Consider the following 19489-nt stretch of genomic DNA (forward strand, 5'->3'; position numbering starts at 1 on the left):
CTGCGAGCTCGGCCACCGCGCCCAACCGCTGAGGCTGCTGGGCGGAAACTGCCGCCGTGGGCCCAGAGCTGTGAGTTCGAGCCCTGGCGAGCCCGCCCGACCCCACCCTCCCCGCAGCAGGCCCCTCCGAGACGCCGTTTGGGAGCTCTTTCCTCTATGTGCCTCCCGCCGCTTTGGGTCAGGGGCTGCAAGCTGCTTCCGCAGCCCCTGTGCTTGCTCCATCACCGGTGAACCTGCAAAGGTGTGTTTCAAAGGCTTTTGGCCCCAGACTTTATTCTGGCCGCCTGGAAAGCGGAGGCCGTGTCTCCTGCGTTTCTATGGCCCAGCGCGGGGTGGAGGTGGGGCGTGCATGCACAGGGACATGGCTGGGAGAGGGATATGCGTCCTCTTCCTGGTACCCCTCTTCCCCCTGGATGCTCCCATAACCGAACTGCCAACCCAGCCCAGCCCAGTCCAGCCCATGTTGGGTTCCCGAGTCCCGGAACCTGGGCACAGGCCCCAGCTCAGTTCCCATGGACACTATTGCGTCCATATGCAGTGCCAGGTGCTTTACACACATTATCTCACTTATTTCACACGTCTTTGAGAACAGGCACTGTTCGCAGCAGATATTTATTGCACGGCCACCCCCACGCTGCCACGCTTCGCTCTCGGATGTGGAAACCGGGGGTTGGGGGGTGGATGGAGGCAAGAATGGCGCTGGAGTCCTGCCACCGTCTCAGCAGCCCCCGGGTGGCCGCGGCACCCTCAGGGCTGGAGGCAGAGCCGGCGCCGGAGCGAGCTGCGGATCTCCAGGCAGGCCTTGCGGAGTTCATCGCAGTCGGGGCCCAGCACGTCCTGCTCACACACCCGCCTGTTGACCTGAGGACCACACCCAGCCTGTGCCTGGGGCTACAGCCCTCCGGGGCTCACCCTGCCCCAAGGGAGAGCTCCTGGCCTGGTGCATTGCAAGGCCTAAAATTTCAAGGGCTGCCGGGAGGGACATCTCTGAGGCTCACAGAGCTCCAGAGGACTAACGGTGAATTCCTCTGCTCTGGCCGGACATGTCCCCACCCATCAGGACAGGCTCCCACCCCGTAGGTCCCCTCTCAGCAGACCAGCTGCACCCCACCTGGTCCTCAGCCTAATGGACTTCAGCCCCCTGACAGGCCTTGGAAATACTCAAACCAACCAACCACATCTTCCTGTGAGAACCAGGGGGCATCTCACTCTCTTGTCACTACAAAGCCAGCTTCCCCCTGGCCCTGCAGGTTCACCCTGCTCTGAGCACAAGCCCAGGTGGCCCCGCATGGCATGCAGCGTCCTCCTCCCCACCCAACTGCAGTACATGTGACTAAGAACTGCTATGGATGGCATCTGTGCAGCGTCGGGCATCCTGTGTTTGGTTATCTTATAGTATTGAGGGCAGAGGATCCCTCCTTTGCCAATGGAGTTCAAAGGAGGTGATCAGAATAGAAGGGCTGGGGAGAAGGGCAAATCCAGCTCCTTGCCCCTTGTCACCCCGGAACCCCCCAACACACCTCAGTCAGCAGCTCCAGAAGGTCTCTCCCGGGGTTGGCTCTGAGGACCTCCACCAGTGTCTGGATAAAATCTGAGCCCTTGTCATCACGATAGGCCACATAGCCTAGGTCAGGGGACCAGGGCCAGAGCATCAGACCAGGGCCCCAACCCTCTGCCTTCCAATTCCAGGGGTCCTACTGTTGGTGGAAGGTGGGGTACAAGCAGGCAGGACCCAGGAATCAGGCAAGAGAACAGGGCAGGGAGCAGGGACTTCTTGCATCTGGAACAAGTTGTTGCTAGATATTTGCAGAGGTGAGCCTATGGAGAGATTCACTACTGAGCACACATTTACTGTGCACCTACTATGTGCCAGACACTGACCAGTGCCTCCGGGCAGGCAGATCTCCCCGGCTTCGTGGAACTCACAGCCTAGAGGAAACCTGCACACACAGTGGTTGGCACAGCGGCACCTCACAGCACTCACCATCACTGCTGTTACTACACATCATAACCCATGTAGGGAACATGGCTGGAGCACAGCTGGGCTGGCATCTCTGTGCCCCAACCCTAAGCCCTAGCTGCCCCGAAGGCTACTCTAGATCGTAGGCCAGGAAGTTGGGCCCTGTGTAACCATGGGCTTCCCGATGACCCATCTCCTTACCCTCCGCAGCTGAGTAGACCGTCAGGATGTCTGCTTGGTCAGACCTCCCTGGAGGGGCGCCCCTGCAGGAGCTGCCTGCAAGAGGAATCAATTCCAGTGATCAACACTGTGGAACTCCATCAGCTCCAGGAGCTCCCAATCTGTGGCTTAAGGGCAGCCCAGGGAGGTGGAAAGAGCGCAGGGCAGGAAAGACAAACGGAAGTTCAAAGCTCGGCCCAGCCACTTACCAGCTGTGACCTCAGAAAAGCTATTTGAGCCTGCCGACTCCAGCATTCTTTTCAGGCTCCAACAGGGGAAGAAGTTCCCATTTCCCAAACGCCCTTGCCGTTAAGGAAGATTTTTTTCTTCCCATTGTCTTGGCAAACAGAGGATGCAGGTGGCAGCCATACCCCAGCTTAGAGCCCTGGAGATGCTCTCTGGACAGTCCCCACCACCAGCCCTGCCCAAACCCAGGCCCTGGAAGGAAGGCAGAACCCACCTTGGGCCTCAGCGTAGATCTGCAGGACATCTGCATGGGAGGGAACAGATGGAGGTGCCCGCAGCCAGCTCCAGTACCAGGGGAGAGCTGTGGGCCCCACACCAGCATCCCTATTTCCTGAAGAGGGTGGGGAGAGGCAGATAGTCTCACTCCGGGGATACCTGGGGGTGCTCAGGGGTCTTGTGTGAACGTGAGGTCAAGGTGAGAACCCAGCTCCAGAGCTCCAGGGCAGGCTTGCCAGACTGGAGACATTCAGAGCTCTGAATGACAAGTGTTGAGAGTTAAGGGTTCAAGGTCGTGGACTTGACCTCTAGGAGAGGACAGGAGAGGGGACAGGGAAGGGCGGGTACCCAGGCTTACTGGAGGAGGTAGACAGTGAGTCCTGGGGACTAAGGCTGGCCGAGAAGTGAGGGCAGGAGGCCGGGCCACTCACCCCCACGGCAGGCCTGCAGCAGGAAGACCTTGGGGCGGCCCCACAGCACCCGGCAGCGGCTCAGCTCCTGCATCAGTGCCTCGGGCTGTACTTCTTGTCCGTCAGCCCCCAGCAGCTGACCCCGTGGTCCCCCATGGGCCATCAGGGCCACAAGGACACAGCTCACAGGGCCCTTGCAGGTGTCCAGTTGCTTCTGGAACTGGGCCAGCTCCTCCTGGAAAGCCTGGGTGGGAACAATGTTGAGGCCTGGGCCAAAGCCACCACCTCCCCAGCCCCTGGCTGCCCTCTGCCAGGCTGAGAAGGTTTCCCAGATCCTACCCACCTGGCCTCCCACCACCTGCCACTCACAGACCCAGGGAGGAAGCCCTCTTTTTTTTTTTTTTTTTTTTTTTTGAGATGGAGTCTTGCTCTGTCACCCAGGCTGGAGTGCAGTGGCGCGATCTCGGCTCACTGCTATATCCGCTTCCCAGGTTCACCCGATTCTCCTGCCTCAGCCTCCTGAGTAGCTGGGACTACAGGCGTGCAGCACCACACCCTACTAATTTTGTCTTTATAGTAGAGACAAGGTTTCACCATGGTGGTCAGGCTGGTCTCAAACTCCTAACCTCAAGTGATCCACCCACCTCGGCCTCCCAAAGTGTTGGGATTACAGGCATGAGCCACTGCGGCCAACCAGAAGCCCTTTTCTAACTCCCTCCTGCAAGGCCTTGGCATGGCCTCTTTAGAGGTGACATAGAGACCCAGCTTCCTGGAGCCAGTTCTCCTCCTGCCCTGGTGGGGAAGCTGCACCAAGAAGTTGAGAAGTGTGAGGAGAGCGGAGTGGGCTGCTGGGAGCCAAGAGGGAAACCAAGACTTGCAGCTAAAGCTTTAAGCTGGGGAAGTGGGGGGGAGGGCAGAGAACCAGCCAATGAGGGAGGCCTTGGAGACCCTGGAGACCAGGCTTCTAGAGGCAGGGAAGTGACAGGCCCGACGCAGGCAGTAGGAGGACAGAGGCTAGACGTGTGGTGCACTTCCTGCCAGTGATGGAGAGAGGCCCAGGAGAGAGGCCCCAGGTTCCTAGGGAGGAGTCTTCCTTCAGAACACCAGTGTAAGTTCTCGGTTTCCCCTCACCTGGGCTGTAGGGTCTGTTCTCACGGTGGTCTCAAAGCCCAGGGCCCGGCATAGGCCCCCCAGCGCCTCCACGTCATGCTGGGCCCCAGGCCGGCCTTGGATCACAGCCAGGAGGAGGGCAGCCCTGGTCTTGGACAGGTCATACTGTGTGTTGGGACCGGGGGCCAGCTGCAGAGAGGGTTAAGACGCATCTAAAGTGGCCTGAGAGGACTCCAGCTCCTGGCCTCCCTGGCCTGGGTCTCCCTAAGCTTCTTCCCACTGGAAACTGTGGCCATGTGATTGGACCCCTGCCCTGTCCCCCTCACCTCAGGCCTCCAGGGCTCCACACCTCCCAGGCACAGTGCCCCCCGCAAGGAGCTCCGAAGGACAGGGCAGCAGGTGCCCCCTGTGGACTCTTCAGTCACCTTGCGGAAGAGCTGAGGATGGGGCCGAGAAAAGACTCAGCCAGGCTTGTGGCTTCTATAGTCTCTTCAGGGTCACCTGCTAGAATGCAGAGAGGAGGAGGCCGGCAAAGGACAGACAGGCAGGATGGCCTCAAGCGAGACCCAGGCTCCAGTTCAGGCTCAAGCTTCTGGACTTAGCTGGGCGTGGATGGTCTCGAATGGACAGTGGCCACACCATTGATCCCTGCCCCGGGATCAGTGCGCGTAGAGGTGGGGATGTTCCCTAGAGTAGGGCAGGGCCTGCTGGGAAGGCTCACGGGGTGGGCACTACCCTGCTGGGCGATCTGTGGAGGACAGCTGGGGCCCCCTCACCTCCAGGGCTGCCCAGGGGCCACCCAACTGCATAGTGAGACCTTCAGCCCTGGAGACCAGACTTGAATCATTCCCAGTCCCAGCCTCCAGGGTCCTGTGATCTAACAGGGCGGATAATCACTGCCTGGTGTGGAAAGGGGCAGTCTGAAGTGCATGCATGGATGCAAGGAAGGACATCGCTGGCAGCCTGTAGAGGACTGTGCAGGGCTTCTGGGACAACAGGAGGGCATGGCAGGCAGAGGGAACCACTTGGGCCAAGGCATGGAGTTGGGAGGAGTCTGGAGTGTCGGGGCATCCTGAGTGGGTTGTCGGGGGTCCCGAGTTGGGGGTGGGGGGCTGATACCACTTCTGTAGACAATAAAGGTTTGTAGAATGAATTGGAGGGAGGATACACGTGAATGAATCTAACTGTAACTGACTCAGGGGGACACAGCAGAACCAGCAGAGACAGCAGAAGCAGCCCCACTTCCCTGGGCCTCCCCCTCCGGCGTCCCCACCTCCGTCAGCAGCTGCACCAGGCACCAGTGAGGAGAGCGGCCACAGAGCTCTCTCAGGCCAGCAAGGAAGGCTCCGGACTCCAGGGCAGCTGAGTGGAGAAGCAGCGCGTTGGCCTGGAGTGAGGCCCGAGGCTCTGCTCCTGGGTCCCTGCCCAGCCCCTGGATCCTGAGCCAGCTCACTCACACCCAGGGCCACTCGAGAGCAGCAGGAAGACTTTGGGGCAGCCCCGCAGGGCCCCGCAGCCACTCAGCTCCCGGACCAACTGCTGTGGCTGCTTCAGCTGCCCTTTGGGGGCCACCAAGGCCACTAAGGCACACCCCACAGGGTGCCTGTGGGCATCCAGCAGCTCCCGGAACCAAGCCAGCTTCTCGAGGAAGCCCTAGGGGCAAAAGTGAGACCGGCTTGAGTCCGGGGAGGTTTGGGGTCGGGAGGAGAATCTGGGTCAGGGGACAGTGGGGAAGGGCTCGGTGCTGGGCCTGAGGGTGGAGGTAAGAGGCAGAGGCTCACCTGGACCGGGACCTGCCTCCTCTCCCAGCTCTCAAAGCCCAGGGCCTGGAACACATCCTCCAGGGCAGTGACTGCAGCGGCCACCACCCCAGGGCTGATGAGCATCAGGGCTGCCTTTGGACCCCGGACGTCGTACTTCCCCTAGGGAGGTAAGGCCAGAGCTAGGCTGGGCTGGGCTGGGGCTCAGCTGGGAGGCAGGAGCAGCTGGGCCAGGTGGTGCCGCCTGCTACCTTTCTCCCCAGGCTGTCTCGAGTGTCTGCCATCTGCGTGGCCACCCGCAGGGTCCCAGCCACCAGAAAGGCCATAGGGCCAGGCGGGGCTTCCTCCAAGCACCAAGCACGAAGCTCGCCTCCTGGCCCTGGGCTTTCAGTGCCCTGGGTCCTAACCCTTGCCCTCTCTCCTAATGACTGCTATCAGCTCTGCTTATGAGCTGAGCTGGACTCTGCCCCTTCCCTGGAACCCTGGGTCCTGGCCCCACTCTCCCAACTCAGGCTCCATTCTCTGGCTTCTGCCGGTGACTTCTTTGCTGGCACTGATGTGCCCGTACCTGAGCCAGGAACCTGTGCTCAATCCTATTCTTAGCTCCTGGCCTACGTGCTTATCTGATCTCGTTACACCCGAGTGTCTCCCTTTGGAGCCAGCCACCGCCACCAAGAAGTCCTTGTACCGTCCTGGCCGCCCACCACACGCATGCACACAACACCAGGCCCCCAGAGGTAAAAATCACCAACTGGAATCAGTCCTGTCCACAGCGAGACCTCTCTGGCTTCTTACGGCAAACCATGGCAGGCACTGCAGGATGATGTGTGCATGGGAGGTTGGCTGAGAAAGGCCTGGGGGCAGAGAGGGCTGCCACATGCACACCTGTTACCAAGGGACCAGAGCATCTACTGGCCCCCGCCTCCCCTCAGCCAGGGGCCCTGAGGCCACCAGCAGGTGAAAGAGATGGAACCAGCACGGGTGGAAGGAGGGGTCGTGCCTGGGTGATCACTAGTTCTTTTTTTTTTTTTTTTTTTTTTTTTTTTCAGACGGAGTCTCGCTCTGTCGCCCAGGCTGGAGTGCAGTGGCCGGATCTCAGCTCACTGCAAGCTCCGCCTCCCGGGTTCACGCCATTCTCCTGCCTCGGCCTCCCGAGTAGCTGGGACTACAGGCGCCCGCCACCTCGCCCGGCTAGTTTTTTGTATTTTTTTAGTAGAGACGGGGTTTCACCGTGTCAGCCAGGATGGTCTCGATCTCCTGACCTCGTGATCCGCCCGTCTCGGCCTCCCAAAGTGCTGGGATTACAGGCTTGAGCCACCGCGCCCGGCCTGATCACTAGTTCTGACCACACACCCACCAGCTCGTGGTGGGCCCCGGCCTGGGGCTCCTGGTAGGGAGAAGTTGGATGTCAGGGGCTGGTGGGAAGGGCAGGCCCACTGTCAGCCCCTTCTCTAAGGGACTCAGTCTGGGGCAGCCTTGAGTTCCGGATCCCCAACGCGCAGCAAGAGGGTCCCACCACTGACCAAGCGGCGTCTCTGGGCCCTTCTTCCTTTCACAGTTGTGAGAGAGGAGTGGCCTGGTGAAGACCCTGAGTCCTGCTCAGCTCCCTGTTCTGCTAGGGCACAGATGGTGCCCCCAGAGCAGGGCAGGCACTGGCTGACACATGGGGACAAGAGTCCCAAGGGACACGGCTGCCCATTGGGGCCCAGCCAAACTGGACGCCAAGGATGTGGCTCCCCTTGGTGACGGTGCAGCAGAATGTGCCACCAGGACACAAGGCCAGGGCAAAGGGTTTATATTCCAGGTTTCCCCACATTCCAGACACCGAAAGAACAGAACACTCTGGAGGGAAGTTTTCACATTTATTAATACTCTTCTGTTGCCCTTTGGAGGCCCGCAGGGCTGAGTTCTTGCAGGGCCTCTGGTCTGTCCCTGTTCATGGAAGGCAGTGCTCAGGAGGCAGCAGCAAAGTGCCCATGAAGTGGGGCGCCAGTGCCGGTGGAGCTGGAGGTTAGTGACGATGGAACCCGGCACCAGTGCCGATGGAGCAGGGCGTTAGTGCCGATGGAGTTGGACGTAGTGACGATGGAGCGAGGTGTTAGTGCCAATAGAGCTGGACCTTAGTGACAATGGAGTGGGGCGCCAGTGCCGATGGAGCAGGGCATTAGTGCTGATGGAGTGGGGCGCCGAGTGGGGCGCCAGTGCCGATGGAGCGGGGGATGGAGTGGGTGCCAGTGCCAATGGAGCGGGCACCAGTGTCGATGGAGCGGGGCGCCAGTGCCGATGGAGCGGGCCGCCAGTGTCGATGGAGCGGGGTGCCAGTGTCGATGGAGCGTGGCGCCAGTGCCGATGGAGCGGGGGATGGAGTGGGCGCCAGTGCCAATGGAGCGGGCACCAGTGTCGATGGAGCGGGGTGCCAGTGCCGATAGAGTGGGCACCAGTGTCGATGGAGCGGGGCGTTAATGCCGATGGAGCGGGGTACCAGTGCCAATGGAGTGGGATGCTAGTGCTGATAGAATGCTAGTGCTAAGTATGGTGCAGCCGCACCTCTGGAGGAGCAGTTGGCAGTCAGGCACCCTGTTCTTGGTCTCCAGGGTTGGCCTCCTGTCGCTGGAGCCACCATTATCCTCACCAGACTGGTGAGCAAGTGGCTCTCAGAGCCTCATGTTAGGGCAAGTAGACCGAGGGCAAAGGCAGGCCGAGTCCGTGTGGCCAGGACAGGGCAGAGTGGTCATGGCCTGGAAACGGGAGTGGGTGGGGGCCAGAAAGCCCCTGCGCCCTAAGACCCGTGGTCCCACAGGTGTGAGCTGACTGTCCCTCCCAAAGCCCAGCAACCCCCTGGGGGCCAAGGCCAGTCCTCCATGCCCACTGAAAGGCACAGGTTGGCAGGGCAGAGGCCTGACTCATGGACCCACCCCAGAGGGTGGGGGCCAAAGAGCCACACAGTCAAATGAGGCTCGGGGGCTTCTGGGAAGGGACCTAGACCTGAGTCCTCGCCACCCTGCTGCCCCTGTCAGGAATGTGTTGGGGCTCCAGAAACTAGAGGGGAAGAGAAACGCCAGGCGCAGAAGGGGGAAAGACGACAAGATCAGGGGACGGGAGGGGGGCTTCCGTTCCCTTTGAGTGCTGGGCAAGTCATCAGAGCCGAGCAGGGCAGGCGAGCTCCGAGTGTGGGGTACCCTGGGGTCCCTCGGACAGCCCAGGAGGTGGCCACAAATAGAAGGAGAGTCCCAGTGGTGAATGAAGTAGGATGTGCCGTGGCTGGGCCTCCCCCAAGTTTCCGGCCAAGCTGGCTGCTCACCCCACGGGCTGGGCCATCTTGGCGTGCAGGCTCTGATGCGCGATGAGGTGCGCGCGCTGCTTGAAGCTCTTGTCGCACTCTCCGCAGCCAAAGGGCCGCTCACCGGTGTGCACACGCCGATGGTCCAGCAGGTAGGAGCGCAGCGAGAAGCTCTTGCCGCAGTCGCTGCAGCCGAAAGGCTTCTCGCCCGTGTGGATGCGCTGGTGGTCAGCCAGGTAGGCGCTGCGGCTGAAGCTCTTGCCGCACTCGGAACAGGAGAAGGGCTTCTCGCCCGTGTGCACGCCTTGGTGGCGCACCAGGTCCGAGGAGCTGCGGAAGCTCTTGTCGCACTCGGGGCACTTGTGCGGCTTCTCGCCCGTGTGCGTGCGCTGGTGCCGCGCCAGGTCCGAGCCCCAGCGGAAGCGCTTTCCACACTGCCCGCAGCTGTGTGGCTTCTCGGCTGCCAGGTCCCGGAACTGGCGCCGGCGAGTGGGTGGCCGCCCCCGTCGCGCACCCACCACTGGGCCCAGGGCCGCCCTCGGCCGGTTCTCACTCTCCCAGGCCTCAGCCTCCTCCGGGCTCCAGGACACAGTCACGTCGCTGCCTGTCTGGCCCGGCAGCACCGGCACCACCTCCTCCAGCCGGGACTTCTCATTTTGGCCTTTGAGCCCCAAACCTGCAAGGGGAAGGAGGCGACCTCTTCAGTCCCACTCGGTTCTGGGGCCAGAGCTGAGGTGAGGAAGAAACAAGGCTAGGGAAAGCTTCCTGGCCTCCAGGTTCAGAAAGCCCTGCGCTCACACTGCCAAATCCTCAGTTTCCTTATCTATAAAATGGGGGTGATTGGCCGGGCGCAGTGGCTCAAGCCTGTAATCCCAACATTTTGGGAGGCTGAGGCAGGCGGTAACCTGAGGTTAGAAGTCCCAGACCAGCCTGGCCAATATGGCCAAACCCTGTCCCTACTAAAAATACAAAAATTAGCAGGACGTGGTAGCGCGCCTCTGTAATCCCAGCTACTCAGGAGGCTGAGGCAGAAGAATCACTTGAACCCAGAAAGCGGAGGTTGCAGTGAGCCGGGATCATGCCATTGCACTCCAAGAGCAAGACTTTGTCTTAAAAATAAACAAACAAAACAAAAACAAAAACCCAAATAAAACAGGGATGATGAAAAAATGCGGCAGAGCAGCAGTCTGAGCAAGCCTCTGATCCTGCCTGCATAGGCCAGCCCCCTAAGCCATCTGTGCCCTGCAGGCCACACTGGGATCCAGTGTCCCACTCTGAACCCCAGATATCAAGCTCCACAGCAGAAAAGATATACAGTAATTTTGAAAATTTTCAAGGGCTAGGCGTGGTGGCTCACGCCTGTAATCCCAGCACTTTGGGAGCCCGAGGTGGGCGGATCACGAAATCAGGAGTTCGAGACCAGCCTGACCAACGTGGTGAAAACTCGTCTCTATTAAAAATACAAAAAAATCAGCCGGGCATGGTGGCTCATGCCTGTAATCCCAGCTACTCAGGAGGCTGAGGCAGGAGAATCGCTTGAACCCGGGAGGTGGAAGTTTCAGTGAGCTGAGATCACACCACTACATTCCAGCCTGGCAACAGAGGAAGACGCCATCTCAAAAAAAAAAAAAAGAAAAGAAAGAAAAAACTTTTCCCAACTGTCACAGTCGGAAACTGAGAAACCAAACTGGTCTGGCTAGTGTGGCTCCCTTCACCATGCAGGCTCTAGTTCTCCAAATTCAACACATGACAGATCTGGGCAGAGGTCGCAGCCCATCCTGCTGGGAGTGTGGACTCAACAAGATGATCCCTGACAGTGCTGAGAAGGGGCCTGGCGTGGAGAGGGAACTGGTAAGGGCAGTTCTGACAAGCAGGGGCCCTGGCTGGTGAGCAGCTGGGGTTCCCCGTCAGCACCCCTGCTCCTGGCAGCCCAAGGTGGCCTCACAGCCATGCCTGATCCAACTCCCGGCTGTGTCCCTTCAGCATCCACTGACCTGAGTCTCAGGTCCCTTATGTGTAAAATGGGGACAATCCTTCTATGCACTAGGCAGTGAGACTCAAAGGAGAAGCTGCCCTTACGAGCACTCAGGGCTGGGCAGCGCTGGCGCCGTCCCATGCTGCATGTGGAAAGGCACAAAAACTGATCGTCAGCCAAGAAAGGAGTTACTCAGGCTCTTGGCAAGACTTAAGGATAGGCTGCTTTGGAACCAGCTAAGGATGGGGTGGGAAAGAAGACTGAAGTTCCAACAGGATGGGGGGCGGCCAGCCTGGACCCAAAGGCCCTGGGTGCTTACCCAGGGTGGTGTTCCGGGAGTTCTCCCGCTTTATGTCCCAGAAGAGATCCCGCTGAGCAGGGTCCAGGGTGCCCCATTCTTCCCGGGAGAAATAGAATGGAATGTCTCCCAATGCCACAGGTCCCTGGAATGGGGCGAGAAGACCTGGCTCAGGGCTCCCTTGCTCAGGCCTCCCAGCAGCACTGGCGGGGACAGGATGGGTCAGATGAAAGAGGCCTGATGGGACAGTAAGTCCCATTTTACAAACTCAACAGAGCCAAGTACCTTAAAGAAGACAAAGGGACTGGTGACTCACATGGACCCCAGAGACAAAGCAGGTGTCCGTCGTCTCTCTGGTACGCCCCTCTTTAAGAAGAGCAGGAGGCTGGGCTGAAGGAGAAGAATGGAGCCTTAGAAAGGCCAGCCCAGGCCTGACACCGATGCCTATGGCCTCCCCAACCTGTGCGCATTCACACATGCCCTAGACTTCACAGAAGGAGCTGTCCTGCCTATGACACTTAGGGCAATGCCGGTGACACAGCTAAGTCCCTGCCCAGCCACTCTAGTGCCCACAAGGACAGAGGCTTACTCACCGCTATGGCTGTGCTGCTCTTGGGGAACAGATGGCCGCCTCCGTGCCCCCACCATCGGGGGAGGCCCCTTGGCCTGAGATCCCTGGCCTGCAGCCTCGGGTTCCGCCTCCTCCGAGGGCACATCCTGTGCAGGAACCACAATATGCTCATCAGCCCGAGACCAGACCGGGGGAGTCAGAGTTTATTCCCTGGGAAGGAGACACAGGACATGACCCTCAGGATGCTGGGGTGTGGGAAGGAGACCAATATGGTGCCCCAGGAAAGTCCGGAGGAGAATGTGATACCAGGCAACGCTGTGTGCCCGAGGACGCTCCCTGATCATTCATGAGGCAAGAACCAGCCCTGAAAGGCCAGAATCACAGCCACTTAGCAAGTGGGGAGCTGGGGACCCTCCTGCCAAAGGCAGAACCCCATCCCCTAGCCACTCATCAGAACCTCCCCAGATGCATCCAATGTGAAGGATCCAACATCCCACAAGGTAATTGGGGCCCAGGACAGCTCCACCTTCTAGCCCCACTCTGGAGCTGGCTCTCTGCACACCATAGTGTCCTCAGAGCCAGGCCTAGAGCAAAATGCAAATAAACATCAGCAGAGCCTGCATGGAGCTAAAACTTCCTTTCTGGAACATTCACACTTCAGCCCTATTGTTGCCTTCCACAGCCGCAAAAAATAAATCACATTTACTTTGGACTGCATCTTTCAGAAAGGCACCCATGGCATGCTGTGCTTGTGTGCCTGCTCCTGGGGGCTCTGTGTCTCCCCTACCCTGTGAGCCTCTGGGAGACTTATCTCTGCAGGGTACCTACTCGCCAGGTACCATCCAGGTGATTCTGGATATTGAAGGGCCCCTCACCTGCGGCCAGGCTTTCAATGGCTGCTTCTGTAGGTCCTCCACCAAGGCGACAGCCTCCTCGCCACTTCCTGGGTGCTGCTCGCGCACCCAGCCCTGGATCTCCCCTGGCAGCACCGTCAGGAACTGCTCCAGCACCAGCAGCTCCAGGATCTGCTCCTTGGTGCGCAACTCGGGCCGCAGCCAGCGGCAGCAGAGCTCCCAGAGCTGGCTGAAGGCCTCATGAGGCCCATGCACATCCCCATAGCAGAACTGCCGGAAGCGCTGGCGGCAGGCTTCAGAATCCCTGCTGTCCTCATGCTGGGCAGATTCCTGTTCCCAGGAGGAATCTTCCACTTTGACAATCAGAAGCCCTTCTCCCTCCCCAGGGGTCTGGTCCTGGGGCTCCAAGGGGGCTGCCATTCCCCTGGCCTGAGGCTCAGGGTTGGTCGGCCTCAACCTGGGCCCCAGAACCTGTACTTTTAGTCTCCCAGAGGGATCCCCTGTGGTTGCTGGGCCGGCATCTGGATGTGTACTCCTGGGGAAAGAGCAAAATGGCAGGACTGAGGAGGAAGGATGTGGAATACAGGAGCAAACCCCAGGCTGAAGAGCCATCCAGTCCCATCCTTTCATGGCCCTGAAGCCTTTTCTAGGCTTTACTGTAATGCCTTGCTCACGTGACTATCTCTATTAACACAGGCCCACAAGCTCTCATCCCAAAGCCAGAAATACAAAACCCGGGTATTTCATAACTCTTTGAAAGCAAAACCCAATATCAATCATTTGGCAGCACCACCTGACCTGATATAAGCATATTTATAATCTCAATTTATTCCACTAAATGTAAATATTCAAAATTATGGCAGAAATATTAATAACATATATCTTCAGTTTATAAAAATTCATTGAGCTATACCCACTGATGTGTTTTTCTGTATGGACATTATACATCAACTAAAAATCTTTTTTTTTTTTTTTTTTTTTTTTTGAGAGAGTCTCACTCTGTTGCCCAGGCTGGAGTGCAGTGGTGCAATCTTGGTTCACTGCAACCTCTGCCTCCTGGGTTCAAGCGATTCTCCTGCCTCAGCCTCCCAAGTAGCTGAGACTACAGGCACCAGCTACCACGCCCAGCTAATTTTTGTATTTTTAGTAGAGACGAGGTTTCACCATGTTGGCCAGGATGGTCTCGAACTCCTGACCTTGTGATCCACCCGCCTTGGCCTCCCAAAGTGCTGGGATTACAGGCCTGAGCCACTGCGCCCTGCCTAATTAAAAAATTTTAACTGATGTGTTTCATTATTTAGTGTTGCCCCAGATCCCTCTGGAGATGTGCTTGATATATTGTGTGTGCACTATATTAGTTTTCTCAAATTTGAAAACCTCTGAATTCCAAAACACATCTGGCCCTGAGGTGTCACAGAAGGCCTCATAGACACCATCCAAAGCCATTTATCCACAGGTACATATAAATGTATGACACCTTTATACTTTACATCGTTACTCTTTACTGAAAAGTGTATTATGCAATTTTCAGTAATCGATTTTTTATTTCAACAATACAAATACAAACTGGCCGGGCTTGGTGGTTTATGCCTGTAATCCCAGCATTTTGGGAGACAGAGATAGGATGATTGCTTGAGGCCAGGGGTTCAAGACCACTTTGGGAAGACAATGTGAGACGCCATCTGTACCAAAAAACAAAAAAAGCCGGGTGGGGCTCCTGTAGTCCCAGCTACTGGGGAGGCTGAAGAGGGAAGATCTCTTGAGTCCAGGAGTTTGAGGTTGCAATGAGCTATGATCGCACCACCGTACTCCAGCCTGGGCAACAGACTGAGGCCGTCTCAAAAAAAAAAAAAAAAAGTAAAAAGAAAAAAAAAAGAAAAAATACAAACCATCGTAATAAAAAAGGGGGGAAGATTCAAACAATACAGAAGTCCGTAAAACTCTCCCTTCCTCAATGCAATTGTACCCCCCCGACTTAACAGTCTGACAAGTGACGTCCCAGACCTTTTCTCCGTGCTTTTACTAAAAAACCATCCATGGGGGGAGAAAAGAAAAGAAAAAGAAGGTGCTTCATGTGTTTTTACATAAATGAGACCTTACTGCACAGACAGCGGCACTATGAGCTTCCGCGGTACGGATACGCTCCAGTTTCTTAATCAATACTCAAGTGATGCATTCGGGTTGTTTCCAATTATTTAGTCCACCCTAGGCGCTTTATTTATTCTGCTCCTCACAAGACCCCTGAAAGGTGCGTGCACCATTCTCATCCTCTGGTGACTTCGAAGAAGACTTTCCTCGAAGAGGGCCAGGACTCACCAGGGTCGCTCAGCAGCACACGGCAGGCGGGAAGGCGAGCCAGCCAGAGCCCCGTGCTGTCCCCCGCAGCCTCGCCCGCGGGGCGAGCGGCGATCGTGCAGGGGCGTCTGCCCGCGGACCAAGAGGGAAGAGCGGCGCGGGGTACCCAGCACTTCCAAGTAGTGCGCCCGCCCTCCGGCCTCTGCCTCGGGGCGCTGATCCCGGCCACCCGGAGCCCGGTGCTTGATGTCGGAGCCAGGCGGCCAGAGCCCCCGTCCCCGCCCCCGAAACACACAACGCCCACGGCGGCCCAGGAGACACCACTTCCGCCGCCAGTTCTCGGCGCCGGAAGTGGTCGCAGGGCTCGCTGGGAAACTACGCGGCGCAAGCATTCCCTAGCTCCCAGAAAGCCGTTCGTTCCCTGAGTCCGCCTTCTCCCTGACTGATGGCCAATGAACAGGAAGAATTCTCAGGCTCCCTATTAGAAGACGGAAACGCCATATGCGTCATACACCTGCATCCGGGAGGAAAGGCAACGCTTTGCGTCTAGATTTGCTTTGTTTTCTTTCGTCGCCGCTTTTCTTTCACATTTCCTTGCGCCTCTGGCCCTTGAGCGACAAAAAGGGGAAGCCAAGGCTGGCCCGAGGAAAGGAGAGGGCATATGGCCTAGCCACGAGTGGAGCGCCTGCTCCGTCGGAAGGGATGCGCTGGAGCGGCGTTTTCCTTCCGCCACGGTCTTTCTATGCCAGCTCGTAGGTGAGGGCCGAAAGACCGTGGGCGGTGGAGCTTGGGCCGGGGAGACTTGTTTCCAGCCTCTTGGGTCCCGCTCCTCTCAAATCCCTGGAGAGGCGTGTAGCTTCCTGGGAAATGCCGTCCGGTAAGGGGCGCGGAGCCTCCTGCGGCGATCCTCTGTCTTCGGGTCGCCTTAGCAGGACGCGGCAAGCGGGACACTGACCTGGCTGCAGTCCCGCGCTCTCCCACCAGCTGCTTCGTCCACCAGGAGCTGCGGGGCGTCAGGGATCCAACGGCCCTGAGGGATCTAGAGCAGGGGGGCTCGGGGTTCTCCTTTCCATACCCTCGGATCCTCTCCCACTCTTTCCACGCCTCGACCCGGAGATGATCTCAGGCTCCAGATATCTTTCATAAATGGAAAGAGCTTTCCTGGTTTGTTTTGTCTTAATTTTATAGGTGTTGCATGCTTGGAAGAGAAAATTAAGAAAATTAATTGGCAAATCATAAAGATAGCTTTCTCATGATAGCCACAAGGCTTGCTCCCTCACTCTGCTCATACGTCACCCCCTCAAAGGAAGCCTCCCGCAGCTCTGTAAACAGCCTCAGCTCTGCCTTGCTTTTCTCCCTAATGTTTATCACTACCTGACATATACTTGTGTAATATTTGTTTCCCACAACTCAACGGTAAGTGTTCATGAGGGCAGACACTTTTTAATGCCCTACCACGAGCACCTAGAATTGTGCCTGGCACATGGCAGGTGCCTAGTAAATATTTGTTTAATGAATGAAGGTAAAAAACATTTCTAATACGACCATCCAGGAATAAGCACTGTTCATATTTTAGTCTGTTCTTACAGTTTTACTGTTCAGTTATATGTCTATGTGTATATATATATATATATTTTTTTGAGACGGAGTCTCGCTCTGTCACCCAGGCTGGACTGCAGTGGCCCGATCTTGGCTCACTGCAACCTCTGCCTTCCGGGTTCAAGCGGTTCTCCTGCCTCAGCCTCCCGAATAGCTAGGATTACAGGCATGTGTCACCATGCCCGGCTAATTTTGTATTTTTAGTAGAGATGGGGTTTCTCCATGTTGGTCAGGCTGGGCTCGAACTCCCGACTTAAGATGATCTGCCTGCCTCGGCCTCCCAAAGTACTGAGATTACAGGCATGAGCCATTATGCCCGGCAGAATTTTCATCTTTTAAGTCCGCCACCCTTGGACACTTACATTGTTTCCATCTTTCTGTATTTGCAGATATGCTTCTACATACACCTTTATGCATTTGCTTGAACATTTCCCTGAGAACAACCAGAAATGGAATTGCCAAATTACTTTGTGTACATATTTCCAAACTGTCCTCCAGAAAGAATGTAATGCTTTGATCTTCCACTTGAGAATCAAATGTTTACCTTCCTCTGTTCCTCCAGATTTGGACATTTACAGTGTTCAGCCTTTGTTGTGGCATTCCAGTTCAACTGGGAAACAGCTTGATGTGGCGTCCCCAGGTCCACAGTAATACATATTAAACTTTTTTTTTTTTTGGTGCAGTGCTGCAATTTCGTGGCTCACTGCAACCTCCACCTCCCAGGTTCAAGCGATCCTCCCACCTCAGCCTCCCTAGTAGCTGGGATTACAGGTGCACGCCACCACACCAGGCTAAGTTTTGTATTTTTAGTAGAGATGGGGTTTCACCAGGTTAGCCAGGCTGGTCTTGAACTCCTGACCTCAAGGGATCTGCCTGCCTCAGCCTTCTTCCAAAGTGCTGGGATTATAGGTGAGAACCACTGTGCCTATCCTATTAAACTTTTAAATCATGATAGTTACCATGTATGGAGTGTTTATGTTGCCAGGCACTGAGCTGAGTCCTTTACATCTCACACTTATTCTGTGCAACAGCCCAATGGGAGAAATTCCATGAATATAGTTACCATTTTCTTGATTTCTAGGGAAGCTGGATATGTTTTCTTTTTTCAAGTATTATTTCTATTTATCCTTTTGTGAATTGCCTGTTTGTTTTTTTTTTTTGTTTTTTTTTTTTTGAGACGGAGTCTCACTCTGTTGCCCAGGCTGGAGTGCTGTGGCCGGATCTCAGCTCACTGCAAGCTCCGCGTCCCGGGTTCCCGCCATTCTCCTGTCTCAGCCTCCCGAGTAGCTGGGACTACAGGCGCCCGCCACCTCGCCCGGCTAGTTTTTTTTTTGTATTTTTTAGTAGAGACGGGGTTTCACCGTGTTAGCCAGGGTGGTCTCCATCTCCTGACCTTGTGATCCGCCCATCTCGGCCTCCCAAAGTGCTGGGATGCCTGTTATTTTCATTGAAATATATATATATATTTTAAAGAGTCTCATTCTGTTGCCCAGGCTGGAGTGCAATGGTGCGATCTCAGCCCATTGCAAACCTTTGCCTCCCCGGTTTAAGCAATTCTCCTGCCTCAGCCTCCCAAGTAGCTGGGATTACAGGCACCCACCACCACGCCTAGCTAATTTTTTGTATTTTTAGTAGAGACGGGATTTTGCCATGTTGGCCAGCCTGGTCTTGAACTCCTGACCTCAGGTCATCCACCCACTTCAGCCTCCCGAACTGCTGGGATTATACGCGTGAGCCCCCGCGCCCGGCCACACCATTGTTTTGAAGAGAAAATTGGGTAAAAATAATTGTTCAGTTGTGAAGATGGTTACCCAAATGGGTAAGAGAGATTTCTAAGAGTTACAGAATAGCAACTGCAGGAAGGAACTTGTGCCCTTAGGACTGAGGAAGTAAAAAGGGAGGAAACTTGGAAACACGAAAGAGCCCTTCCCCTTTCAATTCAAGGCAGAGACTGGACCTCAGAAGAGGGAGTGGGTGCCCCGAGAACTCACTGCTGGTGGACAGCGGAAAGGGCAGGAGCCGGACCAAGGTGAGGACAACGGAAGTGAAGGCCACTGGCTACCTCTCCTGCCCTCCGCTGGCCACATTGGAGAACTGCACCAAGAAGAAGACAGCCCCTCCCTTCCGCTCTGACCTGACAGTGTTCCTCCATCGCCCTCTATTGGAGAACAACAACATCAAGCTGGCTAGCAAGGAACTGCGTAGAGTCCCGCTGGGTGTCACGCTGGATCTCACCCAAAGCTGAGATGTCATCCAGCTCAGTATCACAGAGCAGAACGAAAAGGATGTGTTTGGGCTGAGAGGCCATACATTGGTAACTGGCACATGAACTGTATTTTCTATTGAGCATTGCTGGTATATGGCAAGTTTGCATACAATTATGTTGAAATTGACCACCTAATTGCACTTTCTTATTCCTTCTGATAATTTTTCACGTGTTCTTTTTCTTTCTTTTTTTAGAGGGATTCTCACTCTGTCACCCAGGCTGCAGTCCAGTGGCACAATCTCGGTTCACTGCAAGATTCGCCTCCCAGGTTCATGCCATTCTCCTGCCTCAGCCTCCCTAGTAGCTGGGACTACAGGCACCTGCCACCATGCCTGGCTAATTTTTTGTATTATTAGTAGAAAGGGGGGGCCGGGCGCGGTGGCTCAAGCCTGTAATCCCAGCACTTTGGGAGGCCGAGACGGGCGGATCA

At 56.4% G+C, this 19489-nt stretch overlaps 2 protein-coding genes across 3 annotated transcripts; both read right to left on the reverse strand.

Moving 5' to 3' along the window:
* Positions 1-593: 593 nt before the first annotated feature.
* Positions 594-6018, reverse strand: LOC112614643 (putative caspase-16). Its single transcript, XM_025371352.1, has 10 exons — positions 5943-6018; positions 5619-5814; positions 5435-5523; positions 4488-4598; positions 4183-4350; positions 3073-3295; positions 2640-2756; positions 2162-2236; positions 1521-1624; positions 594-861 (listed from the first exon to the last, which is right to left on the reverse strand). The coding sequence occupies exons 6-10, from the start codon at positions 3212-3214 to the stop codon at positions 748-750; spliced, it is 552 nt and encodes a 183-aa protein (XP_025227137.1). The 5' UTR covers positions 3215-3295; positions 4183-4350; positions 4488-4598; positions 5435-5523; positions 5619-5814; positions 5943-6018; the 3' UTR covers positions 594-747.
* Positions 6019-7771: 1753 nt separating this feature from the next.
* Positions 7772-15541, reverse strand: ZNF213 (zinc finger protein 213). Of its 2 annotated transcripts, none has more exons than XM_025371578.1 (6): positions 15216-15541; positions 12921-13434; positions 12068-12191; positions 11791-11864; positions 11496-11619; positions 7772-9877 (listed from the first exon to the last, which is right to left on the reverse strand). In XM_025371578.1, the coding sequence occupies exons 2-6, from the start codon at positions 13317-13319 to the stop codon at positions 9219-9221; spliced, it is 1380 nt and encodes a 459-aa protein (XP_025227363.1). In that variant the 5' UTR covers positions 13320-13434; positions 15216-15541; the 3' UTR covers positions 7772-9218. The 2 variants fall into 2 exon arrangements, with proteins under 2 accessions (XP_025227363.1, XP_025227364.1); XM_025371579.1 differs by having other exon boundaries at positions 15158-15489.
* Positions 15542-19489: the final 3948 nt, after the last annotated feature.

Source organism: Theropithecus gelada, chromosome 20 (genome assembly GCF_003255815.1).
Source record: "Theropithecus gelada isolate Dixy chromosome 20, Tgel_1.0, whole genome shotgun sequence".
NCBI classification, from domain to species: domain Eukaryota; kingdom Metazoa; phylum Chordata; class Mammalia; order Primates; family Cercopithecidae; genus Theropithecus; species Theropithecus gelada.

Bases quoted from the DNA above. Each gene is read 5' to 3' on its own strand.
- ZNF213 (XM_025371578.1), bottom strand. From the start codon at position 13,319: ATGGCAGCCCCCTTGGAGCCCCAGGACCAGACCCCTGGGGAGGGAGAA. The intron at 12,192-12,920 runs GTGAGGGGCCCT...GTTCCTGCACAG, and splicing joins CATTGAAAGCCTGGCCGCAG to GATGTGCCCTCGGAGGAGGC. The intron at 11,865-12,067 runs GTGAGTAAGCCT...CTTCTCCTTCAG, and splicing joins AGAGCAGCACAGCCATAGCG to CCCAGCCTCCTGCTCTTCTT.
- LOC112614643 (XM_025371352.1), bottom strand. From the start codon at position 3,214: ATGGCCCATGGGGGACCACGGGGTCAGCTGCTGGGGGCTGACGGACAA. The intron at 2,757-3,072 runs GTGAGTGGCCCG...CACCCTCTTCAG, and splicing joins GCTGCAGGCCTGCCGTGGGG to GAAATAGGGATGCTGGTGTG. The intron at 862-1,520 runs GTGTGTTGGGGG...TGTGGTCCTCAG, and splicing joins TTCTGGAGCTGCTGACTGAG to GTCAACAGGCGGGTGTGTGA.